The following is a 15,132-nucleotide window of genomic DNA, read 5'->3' as shown; positions in this document are numbered from 1 at the left end:
ACATTTATAATATAGAAAAAACGAAATGAAACAAAATAAAAACTAAAGTAGAAGAAACAAAACATCTTAACTTAAAGGAAACAAAAATGCAATATGCTTAAACATATCATCAATAGCAGTAACAACACGTTAAATATGGACCTACGTATTAATAAGCATATCTAAACACTTCCTTCTGAAAACATATGTACAAGTGTACTTTACTATTTTTCAGCCAGTTAGTTTGTGGGCGCAGTAACAAAAGTTGATCCTTACTCACTTGCCGTGTCAAATAATCAGTCTCACATGAACAATCTTTTCAAAGAAACATGGAGTGTGATGCATTAATACCTTATGAAAATAAACCATACATTCGTGAGTGTAGTTTAACCTTAACCGGCACCCACATTAAATTTTTATGCATGTCACTAATATTAGTTTCGGAAAGGACAATGGAGCACAAACCTAGCTGCTCTGTTCTGAGCCATCTGAAGTTTTTTTCTTTGTTTCTCTGATGAGCTTAACCATAACAGAGGGCAGTACTCAAGATGCGATAAAAGTAATTATTGTCCAACATTTTTTGAGGTGAATAAGGAATAAATGCAGAACATTTTCTAGCCACAGCTATGCCTTTCCCCATGTTAATTACTATTTGATCTGTATGTTTGGACCAGGACAAAGTATTGTCCAGCATCACACCAAGCTACTTAACATTCAATACTTGTTCGATTGGCACACCATTGATGAATAGATTCAAACAGCCTTGGACATACAATTCTTGTTACTGAATACAATACATTTTGATTAATCTAAATTTAAAACCGGATTATTATTTCGAACCCATTGCATGATCGTTATCAACTCCACACTTAAATTATCTTGTAGCTCATTTAGTGTTTGTGCCAAAGAGAACAATGTAGAATGATCAGCATTCATGACTATATTTGCTTTTTCAACGACAGGTGGTAAATCATTTATAAAAATAGAAAACAATATGTGTTTCTCGCCTCCGAAAAAGAACCACTCTCTTTTTTCTGTCTGTAGGATAACTTGCAATCCAGTCAACAGATGTGAGTGAAAAACCATAGCAATTTAGTTTGGCAATAAGAATGTCAATCAATCACATCAAAAGCTGCACTTAAGTCTATTAGGAGAGCCCCTACCAGTTTCTTATCATCTATACGTGTTAGCCATTCATCTGTCATGTGTACAAAAGCGGTGCTTGTGGAATATCCTTGTCTGTAAGCATGTTGAGCTTTAGTAAGTAATCCATTCATTCTAAAATATTGTAAAATTAGTTTAAAAATTATTTTCTCCAAGAGTTTGCTCAGAATAGGAAGAATACTGATTGGCCTGCAATTAGATCCTGAAAAATCAGCTTTTCCCATTTTCAGTAATGGTATAATTTTAGATTCTTTCCATACATTCGGATATACACCACTGAGCAAACATCTGTTAAATATATGACACACTGGTAGAGCCAATTGCTTAGCTACAGTTTTTAACAATTTACCATCTAAATAGTCAACTCCGCATGATTTGTCGTCTGAGATGGAAAGCATCATCTGTTCTACTGTGTTTTAATCAATTGGACTAAAGGTAAAACAGTCATAACTATGTGTGCTAGATCTTAAGTGATTCACTTTATTAATAAAAATTAATTAGCTATATCTAGGGGTTTAGTGATGAACTGTCCCTCATTTTCCATACACCCTTAAAAATGTATTCTCTTCCTACATATTATTTCTTTGAATGTTTTCCACAATCATTTACTGTCTCCAGCTGCACATCTTCTTTAATTCTTGTAATAGTCTTTTAATTTTGTAACCTTGTTTCTTATCTTACCATACAGTAGTGTATTATGGTCGTTACCTGATTTGTGTGCAGCCTCCTTAGCCTTATCTCTGTGAAGCATTAGTGCCTTCAGATCATAATCGAGCCACAGTGCTGAGCCATTTCTAGCTTTTATTAATCTTTTTCTGAGTGGAGCATGCTTATCAATTAACTTATTAATTGTATCCATAAAGGTATTAAGAGCTGCGTTAACATCTTTTTCACGACATAATCCAGTCCATTGCTCTCTTTGAATTTCGTTAGTGAATAATTCTTGATTGAATCCTTTATATGACCTGGTTAAAGCAATTTTGGTTCCATTCTGGGAGATTTGGTCTTTTTGGTTATTTCAATCAAGTTATGATCACTACAGCCAACTGCATCTGAAACGGCCTCAGACCACAATTTGTAGGTGTTGGCGAATATAAGGTCTAAGCAGCTAGAAGTATTAACATTGTTAGCTCTCATGCTAATTCTTGTTGGTTACGTAATCATGTTTGTAATATTACAAACATCAGCCATTGATCTTAACTTTTTTGTCAAAGAGCAGTTTTTTGAGAACCAGTCAATGTTAAAATGTCCAAGCACAAATATGTCCTTATTTTCTTCTGTTACCCTATCTATATTTATACAATAAAAACATCCAGCTAAAATCGATTTACAATATGGGACAGAAATCTCAATCGATATTACTAGTAATTAAATCATCCCTTAAAATAACACCAAAATTATGCTTGATGTAAAATGCTACCCCACCCCAATATTTATCCCTATCCTTCCTATACAATTTATAACCATCAACCATAAACTCAGCATCATTCATAACTGAGTCAAGATGTGTCTCAGACAGAGCTAGAATATGAATGTTATATAAATGACATATTCTCACCACCTCATGAGTTTTATTCCTTAAACAACATATATTTAAGGGTGCAAAATGCATTCCTTTCTTTGGCACCATCCTGTGCCCTCGTTCAATATCCAATTTTGAGTCGTCTAGTCTCATTTTGATTGAGAGAATTTCCCAGACTTTTACCTCCGATTTCATCCAGTTTCATCTTTTTCATTAGTAATCCCATCCGCGATTATATTTGTCTTCCTCATCTGATTTTCAACATAATCCAGTTTGGCAGGAAAACGATCCAATTCCTCCTTTGATTTGATGATATCCTTTTCGCACAGCTTTATCTTTACCTCAATTTCTTAATATGCAATCGTCAATCCGTCCACTATGTTGTGTAAACTCCAGACTTGCCTTGACATCTTGGATATCTCTTATCACTCCATCCAGCCTTTTGTTTGTGCCATCTAGTATCAGCTGGACAAAGCTCTTATACTGTAGTTGTCCTGCTGATGATGAAGTAACTCTTTGTTAAACTCTCTCTGCTTAATCGTGATTAATCACAGAAAAAAATAGTGATTAATCAGATTTTTTTTTTATTAATCGATTGACAGCACTATGAACACGTGCCAGAGAGGTATTAAATATAAAAATTAAAAACATAAAATGATTAGAAATGCTCATGCTTCTTTTCCTTCAACAGAGGTTCCAGTAGAAATTGTCAGGCAACCTACAGATGTCTTTGAGCCACCAGGCTCAGATATTATGTTTGAGGCTGAACTGAATAAGGACAGAGTTGAGGTCAGGTGGATGAGGAACAACATGATCATTGTCCAGGGTGACAAATACCAGATGATCAGTGAGGGCAAAGTTCACCGACTGCAGGTGTGCGAGATAAGGCCCCGTGATCAAGGAGAATACAAAATAGTTGCCAAAGACAAGGATGCGAGAGCCAAGCTTGAACTTGCAGGTATGATAATGTGCATCAATGTGTTTGTTTTTCTTCATATAAGAGAATATTTTTACAGATGTGTTTTACTTTTCCTCACAGCTGTGCCAAAGATTAAGACCACAGATCAGAACCTCGTAACAGATGCTGGAAATCCTTTCGTCATGACCATTCCCTACGATGCTTATCCTCGTGCCGAGGCTGAATGGTTTTATGAAGACACCAACCTTCCTACCCAGAACATCGACACATCTAATGATCGGACTGAGTATAGGCTTAAAGACCCTAAGAAGTCAGACAAGGGACGTTACAAGGTAGTCATCAAAAACAAACATGGAACAGGAGAGGCTTTCATAAATCTAGATGTTATTGGTGAGTTGGAAACCCAGCAAGATTTATTTACAAACATATGAACAGTTCTATATGTTGAATAATACAATTTTTATTTTTAGATGTTCCTGGACCAGTGAAGAATCTGCAGGTTGTTGACACTGCTGATGGTGAGGTCAGCCTTGCCTGGGAGGAACCAGAAAGCGATGGCGGAAGCAAGATTTTGGCTTATGTAGTTGAGAGGCGTGACATCAAACGCAAGACTTGGACAGTGGCCACAGACCGTGCCGACATCCCAGAGTACTGCGTTGGCGGATTGCAGAGGGAAAACATGTATCTCTTCCGTGTATGTGCTCGCAATAGAGTTGGAAATGGAGAGCCTGTCATCACAGACAAACCAGTTCAAGCCAAGAACAAATTTGGTGAGCATTACTTTTGCCTGATATAACAATAGCAACCACTCGCCTTACTTTGTGTTGGTAATAATTAAAATGTATTCTTCCCCCAACAGACGTGCCCGATGCACCTCAGAATGTCAGGGTTGGAATTGTCAATAGGTTTGGTGCAACAGTTTCCTGGGAACCACCTGTGTCCGATGGAGGATCTGAGATCACAGCTTACATCATTGAGCTCCGTGACCGCACCGCTGTGAAATGGGAGGCCGCCATGATTGTGAAAGCTGAAGATCGCACAGCCACTCTTAATGACGTTGTTGAGAACAAGGAATACATCTTCAGGGTCAGGGCTGAAAACAAGGCTGGAGTTGGTCAGCCAAGCGCTGCCACAGATCCGGTGAAGATTATGGATCCCATTGGTTAGTAGTGGTTTAGTATATTCATGTGCTGGCTTACTGGCTTTTTTACATTGTTGCAAAACTGAATGTCACACATATGTAATGGGAATGCTTTTAACTTTTTATCTTAATATAGAGAGACCGAGTCCACCTCTGAACTTCAACCACACAAATCAGACAAAAGACTCTGTTCAGTTGTCATGGGAAACACCCATGAACAATGGAGGCAGCATGATTACGGGCTACATCATTGAGAAGTGTCAAGATGGTACTGACAAGTGGTTGAGATGTAACGCTAGGCTTTGCCCAGACCTTTATTACAGGGTATGTCATTTTAATATCTGTGATAATACTATGTAGTATATTAGTGAAAAGTTAAGTTCCCCACCTAACCAAGATGGTTCTGGCTGGCCAAACCAAAACTAAACAAAACCCTTTAAAGGCAACTGATCAGGCTGGTAGACCAAATCATTTTTGTATTTTCAGCATTATAAATTGTTTCTATTCATTTAATAAAACTGCATGTTTCCTTCATTAAGGTTTCTGGACTAATGTTCGGTCAGAAGTATCACTATAGAGTATGTGCAGAAAATGCTGCTGGAGTGTCTGACCCAGCTGATACCCTTGGGCCACTCTGTGCTGATGATCCTCACGGTGGGAATAAGCCATAAACTGTACATTAAAAACGTTAAACAATGTATGCATTATATACAATTTGTTGATTTTTTTATGTTGTCTTAGTTGGTCCTTCTATGGATCTCAGTGGATTCAAAAACGGCCTGGAGGTCATCGTCCCTAATGCTCTTCAAATCCGAGTCCCCCTTACAGGATATCCTGTGCCCACACCCAAGTGGACATTTGGTGATAAAGAACTTGTCGCAGGTGAACGTGTTTCCATGGTCACAAAACACACATACACCGAACTGGTTGTTGCTCCAAGCGTGCGTCCAGACAGAGGAACCTACACCTTACAACTGGAGAATGACGTGATGTCTGTTACTGGAGAGATTGATGTCAATGTTATTGGTAGGTAAACTTTCATGATACCATTTTATGCTGTAAATCCTGCCATTTGCACACAGATTCACAGTGCAATCTCTTTATTTGCATCTTATTTACAGCATGCCCAAGTGCACCCAAAGACTTCAAAGTCGCAGAGGTCACTAGACATCATGTGCATCTAATGTGGGAGGGACCCGAACATGATGGAGGCAGTGCTGTTACTGGGTACAATATTGAGAAACGTGAGGTCTCCCGTAAGACCTGGGTCAAAGTGAGTTGTTCTTTGATTTGTTTTAATAACTCATTTACATGCAGTAAGTGTACCATATGCGTTTAAATAACAATACTCTTTTCAGGTGATGTCAGGTATACAGGACCTGGAGTACACTGTCACAGATGTCATTGAGGGCAAGGAATATTTGTTCAGCGTCATTGCTTGCAACAAATGTGGACCAGGAGAGCCAGCATACATTGATGAACCTGTGAATGTGTCCTCCCCAGCCAGTAAGTCATAACAAGTGATATTTGTCAGTAGTTTAACTTTTTATTTTTATGATTCAGGATCAGCTTATTTTAGAAATATGTTTGTTGAGATTATAAATCAAAGAACCAAATGATAAATCAAATACTTTAAAACACAGCTGTGCCCGATCCACCTGAAAACCTGAAATGGAGAGACAAATCAGCAAAGAGTATCTTCCTCCTCTGGGAACCTCCCAGATATGACGGTGGTGCTCCTGTTAAGGGCTACATTGTTGATAAGTGCCAGCGTGGCACTGACAAATGGGAGGCCTGTGGAGATCCAATTCCTGAACTAAAGTGAGTGTCCCCGCCACAACATATAAACCATTTTGTTTTGTCATTATTTGAACACATCTGTAACCTGCATCATCATACATATTCCAGGTTCGAGGTCAAAGGGCTTATCGAAGGTCAGTGGTACGCCTACCGTGTCAGAACGGTGAATAGACTCGGAGCTAGCCGACCATGCAAGGCTACTGATGAGATCCTTGCTGTAGATCCTAAAGGTTAGCAATCTAGAGTCACTTACAGCTATCATTCATTGATAGCCAGCACCCATCCACTTATTTCAAATTGTTAATTGTATTTTACAGAGCCACCAGAGATCCAGCTTGACGTGAAGCTCTTGGCTGGCTTGACTGCCAGAGCTGGCACTAAGATTGACCTGCCTGCAGATGTGCTTGGCAAACCAGATCCGAGGGTCAAATGGACAAAGGCTGACCACGTCCTGAAACCTGATGATAGAGTTACCATTGACACAAAACCTGGCCATTCCATGCTTTCCATCGCTAACACAACCAGATCGGACACATCCACCTACATCATTGAGGCAGTCAACACCAGTGGGCGGGCAACGGCCACTGTTGACGTCAACATTCTTGGTATACTGTTTTCCACATGATGTTTCATTTAAGCATAATGCTCTAACATTAAAGTGAACTATGTTAATTTATTATTATGTTATATAAATTTTGTATTGATGTTAAAAACTAGATAAACCAGGCCCTCCAGCTGCTTTCGATATCTCTGAAATCACAAACGAGTCATGCTGTCTTGCCTGGAACGCTCCTAGAGATGATGGTGGCTCACCTGTCACCAACTACGTTGTAGAGATGAGACCCACAGATAAGGAAGAGTGGCAGAAACTGTCTGCCACCATCAAGCAAACCACTTTCAAAGCCTCCAAGCTGGTGCCTATGAAGGAGTATGTCTTCAGAGTATCGGCTGAGAACCAGTATGGTATAGGCACTCCAGCCGAGCATGTGCCTATTATTGCCAAGTATTCATTTGGTGAGCATAAACTTTACTTTATAATTCATGGTATAATTGTTTTGTTTCCAAAATGACTTGCATGAATTGTTTTTCTTTGTCACTTAGACACTCCTGGGGCTCCAAGCAGGGTCCAGCCTTCTGATATCACAAAGGATGCTGTAACTCTAACTTGGTTTGAACCTGATGAAGATGGTGGAAATCCCATTACTGGGTACTGGGTTGAGAGGTTTGATCCAGAAACTGACAAATGGATCAGGTGCAACAAGCTGCCGATAAAGGACACAACATTCAGGTAGATTGGTTAATTGTTTTTCAGTGCATTGCTGTTTGAAATGTACTGTAAAACAGGAACAATGACTTTTTAAGTGTCAAATTAAATGTTTATTTTTCAGGGTAAAAGGTTTGCCAACTAAAAAGAAGTACAAGTTTAGAGTTTTGGCTGAGAATCTTGCAGGACCAGGAAAGCCAAGTGCGGAGACCGAACCAGTTTTGATTAAAGATCCAATTGGTATGTCACTTATTATTATTAATTCAATTGCCTTAACTTTCAATAAACAAACAGAGTTATAAATCTCAAATGTTGTTGTTTAAGATCCTCCTTGGGCTCCAGGAAAGCCATTCATTAAAGACATTGGCAAGACTACTGCACATCTGCAGTGGACCCGACCTGAGCACGATGGTGGTGCAAAGATCGAGTCCTACATCATTGAGCTTTTAAAGAGTGGAACTGAAGAATGGGTTCGTGTAGCTGAGGATGTGTCAACAACAGAACACCTACTGAAGGGTCTGATGGAAAAGCAGGAGTATTCGTTCAGAGTCAAGGCCGTCAATGTTGCTGGAGAGAGTGAAGCCAGTGACCCAAGTGACCCTGTTGTCTGCAAAGAGAGACTTTGTGAGTGTTAACAGAAGTAAAGTTTTCAACTTTTCACGTCTACTGCTTAATAAACATTAATATAAATTGTAATTCTTTACAATAATAAACTTTAAATAGATCCCCCATCTGCTCCACGCTGGCTTGAGGTGGTTAACATATCCAAGATCAACTGTGACCTGAAGTGGACAGAGCCAGAGAGTCACGGTGGTTCTCCAATCACCAACTATGTTGTTGAGAAAAGAGATGTCAGACGCAGGGCCTGGCAGACTGTGGACACCACAGTGAAAGACACCAAGTATACTGTGACTCCATTGAATGAAGGTTCTCTGTATGTGTTCCGTATCGCAGCTGAAAATGCTGCTGGTATTGGAGAGTTCTGTGAGCTTGAGGACTCCGTTCTGGCTAAAGATACTTTCAGTAAGTTACTCTACTGCATTGTCGTGACATCAGTAAAAACAAAGCGCCTTTCAATAGTATAGTAATATAATTTGTAAAGTAATTTAACACATTTGAGACCTGTTAATGTAATGTCTTCTTCTTTTTAGCAACACCTGGTCCTCCTTACGCTTTGAGTGTTGTTGAAGTTTCCAAGAGACATGTTGATCTGAAGTGGGAGGCACCCAACAATGATGGTGGAAGACCCATTTCCAAGTATGCCCAAAATGTTGCATTTGCATGTGATGTTTTAATAATGTGTTTAAGGCGGAAAAATTACTGAGACATTCCTTTCGAAGGTATGTTATTGAGAAGAAAGAGAAAGTTGGCACTCGCTGGGTAAAGTCTGGAAAGACATCTAGCCCTGAATGCAAGTACAGGGTGACAGATGTTGATGAAGGCTCTGAGGTGCAGTTCCAGGTCCGTGCTGAGAATGAAGCTGGAGTTGGCCACCCAAGTGAACCTACTGATATTATGACGATTGAAGATCCCTTAAGTATGTATTTAACGCATAATTCCATTGCATGTAGTACATTCCACTGGTCTAGTATTGACAGATATTTACACATTGTTTTTTTTTCTTTTCTTTAGGTGTTCCTTCTCCTCCAACTGATGTCAAGATTGTTGATGCCAGCAGAGAGCACATCAACATGACCTGGAAAGCTCCAGAAAAGAATGGAGGAAGTCCGGTCACTGGCTACCATGTTGAGCTGTCTGAAGCTGGAACTGAAAAATGGATGAGGATCAATGCTCGTCCTGTCAAAGAGCTGAGATTTAAGGCAGAGGAAGGCATCATTCCTGAAAAGCAATATGTTCTGCGAGTTCGTGCCATTAATGCGATTGGATTCAGTGATCCATCTGCGATTTCTGATAGCGTCTTTGCCAAAGACCCTGACTGTAAGTTTGCTGAGTTGTTCAGCATGTGACTGATTGATAATATGACTTGTTTAAAACGTAATAAATTTGTTTTACATTTCAAAAGGTAAGCCAACCATAGATGTTGAGACCCAGGACATTGTGATTGTTGAGGGTGAAAAGCTGGACTTAAAGATCCCATACCGGGCAATACCAAAACCATCAATGGTCTGGAAAAAGGGTGACACTGAACTAAAGACTGAAGACAGGCTCACATTGACATGTGAACTCAATCGCGTTCATCTGGAGCTTCTCAAGTGTAAACATGAAGATGCTGGCACATACACTGTCGCTCTTGAGAACACATTGGGTTCAGTTACTGGCAAAATACATGTAAAAGTGATTGGTTAGTAAACCAAATTATCTGGTCTTAGCGTCACACTGTTCATACACAGCGTTTGATAGTGTTTTACAATGCCTCATTACTTTTTTCTATTTAAAGGCCTGCCTGGACATTGTAAAGATATCTCTGCCAGTGAGGTTACCAAGAATTCCTGTAAAATCTCTTGGGAGCCTCCAGAGAGTGATGGTGGTAGCCCAATCTTGCACTATATTTTGGAGAGGAGAGAGGCACAGAAGAAGACATATTTGCCTGTGATGTCTGGAGACAATATTTTAAACTTTGTGGTCAAAGATCTTATGCTTAACGGTGAATATTACTTCAGAGTAAAGGCTGTTAACAAGATTGGTAGTGGGGAGTATGTCGAGCTCCGCAATCCGGTGATAACAGAAGAACAGAAACGTATGTATAAGTTTTTTATTTGTGCACGTTTCACAAGTTCAAGTATAGTTTATATAAATAGTTAATAATAATCTGATTATTTTCATTATTTCGTTGTGCTTTAAAATGTCACAGAACATCCAGACCCACCAGTTGAGGTTGAAGGACACAATCCCACCTCAAATTCCATCACTGTTACATGGATGGCACCACCATTTGATGGCGGATGCCCAATCACAGGCTACATCATTGAGAAGATAGAAAAAGATGGTGATAGATTCGAAAGATGCGTTCCAAACCTGATACCTGGTTTCTCCTACACTGTCACTGGCTTGACAGAAGGAAAAGAATACCAGTTCCGTGTCCGTGCGGAGAACATTGCTGGAGCAAGTGACCCATCACGCAGTACACCACTTATTAAGGCTGCTGATCCTGTTGGTATGTAAAAGACACAATGTAAATTAGTTCCATTTTGATTATGAATTTAAAGAGTGAATGTAATAAAACTTTTTTCACTTGTTCAGAACCACCTAAGGTATCACTCCATCCCCGCGTTGCCTCTGGTCTCAGCATTAAAAAGGGAGAGGAGATCAAAGTGGATGCCTACATATCCGGATCTCCTTACCCAACAGTTACATGGCTCAGAAATGATGAGAATATCCAACAAGAGCCAGCTAAGAAGAAAACCGATTTCACTGTAAAGAATAAAAAGAAGACAAAGACCGTTAAGCCTGAACCCGAAGAGGAGTTCCATCCACCACTATTGGATCGCCTGTCATTCGACCAGAGCAAGAGGCATGAGACTGCATTGATGGTACGTGATGCCATCAGGACAGATCATGGAAAGTTCACTGTCAGAGTTGAGAACACCCATGGTTTCGCGACTGCATCTTGCGACGTCAATGTTCTCGGTAAGTTACTTTATGAACTGCTGTGGGTTTCTCCATAAGCACATTTTTTTGGAGGAAAAAAAGGATGTTTTAACATTTCTGTTGCAACCTACAGATAAGCCCGGCCCTCCTGTCAACTTCGGATTTGAAGACATAAAGAACATCTCAGTTACTTGCACGTGGGACGCACCCCTTGATGATGGTGGCAGCGAGATCATCAACTACATATTAGAAAAGAAAGACAACACTACTGATGACATCGGTTGGATAACTGTAACTTCAACCCACAAAGGGTTTACCTACCCTGTAACCAAGCTTATTGAAGGAAAGGAGTACATCTTTAGAGTTACAGCTGAAAACAAGTACGGTTGTGGACCTCCATGCTACTCAGAACCACTCATTGCAAAGAATCAATTTGGTATGAACAAATCAAAAACATTTGTAAATATGCTTCATGCATAATAGCTACCATACATTATAATTGATTTCAAATTATCTAATTAATGTTTTGCAGAACCACCCGATGCTCCAAACATGCCAAGAATTGGAGAGGTCACTTCCAGCTCAGTTTACCTCAGCTGGCATGAGCCGAAGGACAACGGTAGCCCTATCCTGGGCTACTGGGTTGAGAGGCGTGAAGTTAACAGCAAATATTGGACCAGAGTGAACCGCAACCTTCTCAGTTCACTGGCGGTCAAGGTTGAGGGTCTCATGGAGGGCCTTGTTTATGTCTTTAGAGTCTGTGCTGAGAATCTTGCTGGCCCGGGAGAATTCAGTGTACCAACTGATCCTCAGACTGCAATGGATGCGATCTGTAAGTATTAAACTTTCAGATAAACTGAACTGAAAATTATTTCTAAAATAATTAATTTCCGCTTCTGAAAATATGTTTGCAGTGCTACCTGGTCCACCCATACCCAAAATTGTTGATGTCACTAATACAACTATCGACATTTCTTGGGTGCCTCCATTGTACAACGGCGGTGGAGATATTCTTGGATATCATGTTGAGCGCTGTTTAGTCGGAGAGAAGGAATGGGTCCGCTGTACTGAGAGCAGATGCAAGGACCGGAAGTTCACCATAACTGGATTGACTCAGGGAGCCGATTATAATCTTCGTGTGTTTGCTGTGAATGATGCTGGCCATGGAGCTCCAGGAATGACTGAGCCTGTTCAGGCCAAAGAACCTGAGGGTAAGCAACACTTGTGCTTTTGTGCATAATGCATTTCATTATTTTAATCAAATTTCAAATATGCGTTTCCTCAACAGAAGCTCCAGTGGTTGACTTTAATATCTCTGTGAGGAATGGAGTCATCATCAAAGCTGGTGAAACATTGCGTCTACCGGCTTTAGTTACTGGACGACCTATACCAGAACTGAAGTGGACAAAGGATGAGGCTGAACCTGACAAAGAACGTGTAGTTATTGACAGAGATGGAAAGAACAGCATTTTAAGCATCAAAAATGCTTTGAGATCTGACCATGGCCAATACCAGATCACAGGTACCAACCCCAGCGGAACAAAGTCAGCCTCTGTTAAGGTTGACGTGTTGGGTAAGTAACAAAATTGTAAGGTGTTTAAAAATGCTTTCATCTTTTATTTTTAAAATACTGATATTGTTTTATATCTTTTGTTTAAAAGATGTTCCTGGACCAGTGGTTGATCTTAATACTGTTCATGTCAGCAAGAAGATGATTTCACTTACCTGGTCAGATCCTCTCGATAATGGTGGAAGTGATGTAATGGGATATGTTGTTGAGAGAAAAGATGCCAAAATGCACATTTACAGACAACCACTTGAGGTTGCCACTTGCAAGTGTGACATTGTTGGGCTTCTTGATGGCGAAGAATATATGTTCCGTGTGGTTGCAAGGAACAAGTTTGGCCTCGGTGCTCCTGTTGAACTTGGACCTGTTTTAGCAGTGGATCCCAAAGGTACCACAATGTTTATTTATGTAGTATATTATACCTGTAAATACATTTGTTTACTACAAGTAATGTTACTTGTTTTAATGTTCCTACAAAACCTATAAACACTGTTTTAAAATTTCAGGAGTTCCATCTGCCCCTGAGAAACTGCATTACACAGAAAGAACCAAGAACACCATCACTCTGACCTGGCAACCTCCTCGTAGCGATGGTGGTTCTCCAATCATAGGCTACTATGTTGAAAAGATGAGACAAGACAGCACAGAATTTGATGTTGCCAACCGCCAAATTTGCAAAGACTGCACCTTGACACTGGAAAATTTGTCTGAGAACTTGATGTATGACTTCAGAGTGAAAGCTGTCAATGAGATTGGCGACGGAGAACCATCCAAATCAATTAATGTTAATATTCAGGATGACGAGCGTATGTATAACCTCCATTTATAATATAGAAGTGTGAAAATGAGTTTGTTGTTACAATACATGTATAAAGTTTTTTGTTTATTCTTTTTTAGATGTACCAATTATTAAGTGGTTGAAGTTCTTTAAGAGTGATGCCATAGTTGTTAAGAAGGGAGCAGCAATTGAAATTCCTGCTGAAATTCTTGGTCTGCCTTTGCCTACGTTTGAGTGGACAAAGAATGGAGTAGTAATTGATGCGCCCACTGAGACAATGACACTGGAATCAGAAGAGATTAACAGACAAACTATCAATACCAAAATTGGTATTCCTGAAACTGTAAGACAAGACACTGGCTTTTACAAGCTGACTGCCACAAATTTCCGTGGAACAGGTCAGCGCACAGTCAGAGTGGATGTCTTGGGTAAGACCTCTTATTTTACTAATAAATATTTTATATTATCCCAGATTATTGAGCTCTCTTTCACTGGTTTCTTCTTTAAAGACAGTCTGTATGAATACAAAACTGTGTACATTTACACTCACAGATCAAATTTTATTTATGATGTCTGGAAAAGTATAAGTTCTTAACTGCACTTAGTTCAGTTTCATACTGTTAAATAGTCTTATTACAATCTAGACATCATTTGTCACATTACTTTAGTGGAGTAACTAATGGAGTGGTCCCAACTATGCTTATTTCTACAGATCGCCCACTGCCACCAAGGAACATTGTGGTCTCTGACATCAAAGCTGAGTCTTGCTACCTTACCTGGGATGCTCCAGAGGACAATGGTGGAAGTGAACTTCTCAACTACATTATTGAGAAGAGGGATGCCGCCAAAAAGAAGTCTGACTGGGAACAACTAACTTGCTGTGTCATTGACAGACGCTATGGGGTTAATATAGCTACATTTTCATATATATTAATAATGATTTATGTGCCTACATATTCTCTAAATTGTTCATGCATTACTTATCTCAAGGTGTACAAACTGGAAGCCTACAGTACATACCAGTTCCAGATTAAAGCAGAGAACAAATATGGAGTCAGTGATGGTTGTGAATCAGAAAAGGTTGTCCTCAAAGATCCATTTGGTCTACCTGGTCCACCCCAGAGGCCAAGAATTATTGGACACACTCGCTCATCCATGCTGGTGACCTGGCAGCCTCCCAAAGACAACGGTGGCTCAACCATCCAGGGCTATTGGCTTGAAAAGAGAGAGAGGGGAGCTGTTTACTGGAGTCGTGTTAACAGGGCTCCCGTAACAAAACCAGCAGTCAAGGGTCTGGAATACAACATACTCCACCTCGTCGAGGGTGCTGAGTACAAGTTCCGTGTGATGGCTCAGAATGCAGCTGGGGTTGGTCCTCCAAGCGAGGCAACTGAGTGTGTGTTTGCACTTGACCCAAGAAGTGAGTAATGGATTCTGTTTTGATACCAT

At 40.0% G+C, this 15,132-nt stretch overlaps 1 protein-coding gene across 1 annotated transcript in view; it reads left to right on the top strand.

Annotated features, from left to right (window-relative positions):
• Positions 1-15,132, top strand: part of LOC130427110 (titin-like) — a 131,273-nt gene that overhangs the window by 50,990 nt on the left and 65,151 nt on the right. Inside the window, 33 exon segments of the mRNA XM_056754158.1 lie at positions 3,357-3,623; positions 3,705-3,974; positions 4,055-4,354; positions 4,444-4,746; positions 4,862-5,049; positions 5,265-5,379; positions 5,467-5,751; positions 5,847-5,998; positions 6,084-6,231; positions 6,369-6,546; positions 6,634-6,755; positions 6,843-7,130; positions 7,243-7,539; positions 7,627-7,813; positions 7,914-8,029; positions 8,114-8,413; positions 8,513-8,812; positions 8,941-9,046; positions 9,130-9,326; positions 9,422-9,727; positions 9,813-10,091; positions 10,188-10,487; positions 10,602-10,904; positions 10,991-11,377; positions 11,472-11,774; positions 11,871-12,170; positions 12,253-12,549; positions 12,627-12,911; positions 13,000-13,293; positions 13,412-13,711; positions 13,803-14,111; positions 14,396-14,586; positions 14,674-15,103. Of these exon segments, the coding sequence (XP_056610136.1) occupies positions 3,357-3,623; positions 3,705-3,974; positions 4,055-4,354; positions 4,444-4,746; positions 4,862-5,049; positions 5,265-5,379; positions 5,467-5,751; positions 5,847-5,998; positions 6,084-6,231; positions 6,369-6,546; positions 6,634-6,755; positions 6,843-7,130; positions 7,243-7,539; positions 7,627-7,813; positions 7,914-8,029; positions 8,114-8,413; positions 8,513-8,812; positions 8,941-9,046; positions 9,130-9,326; positions 9,422-9,727; positions 9,813-10,091; positions 10,188-10,487; positions 10,602-10,904; positions 10,991-11,377; positions 11,472-11,774; positions 11,871-12,170; positions 12,253-12,549; positions 12,627-12,911; positions 13,000-13,293; positions 13,412-13,711; positions 13,803-14,111; positions 14,396-14,586; positions 14,674-15,103 (8,403 nt within the window).

Source organism: Triplophysa dalaica, chromosome 8 (assembly GCF_015846415.1).
Source record: "Triplophysa dalaica isolate WHDGS20190420 chromosome 8, ASM1584641v1, whole genome shotgun sequence".
NCBI classification, from domain to species: Eukaryota; Metazoa; Chordata; class Actinopteri; order Cypriniformes; family Nemacheilidae; genus Triplophysa; species Triplophysa dalaica.
The sequence above is the reverse complement of the archived record's forward strand: the minus strand, read 5'-3'. Positions and strand labels throughout refer to the sequence as shown.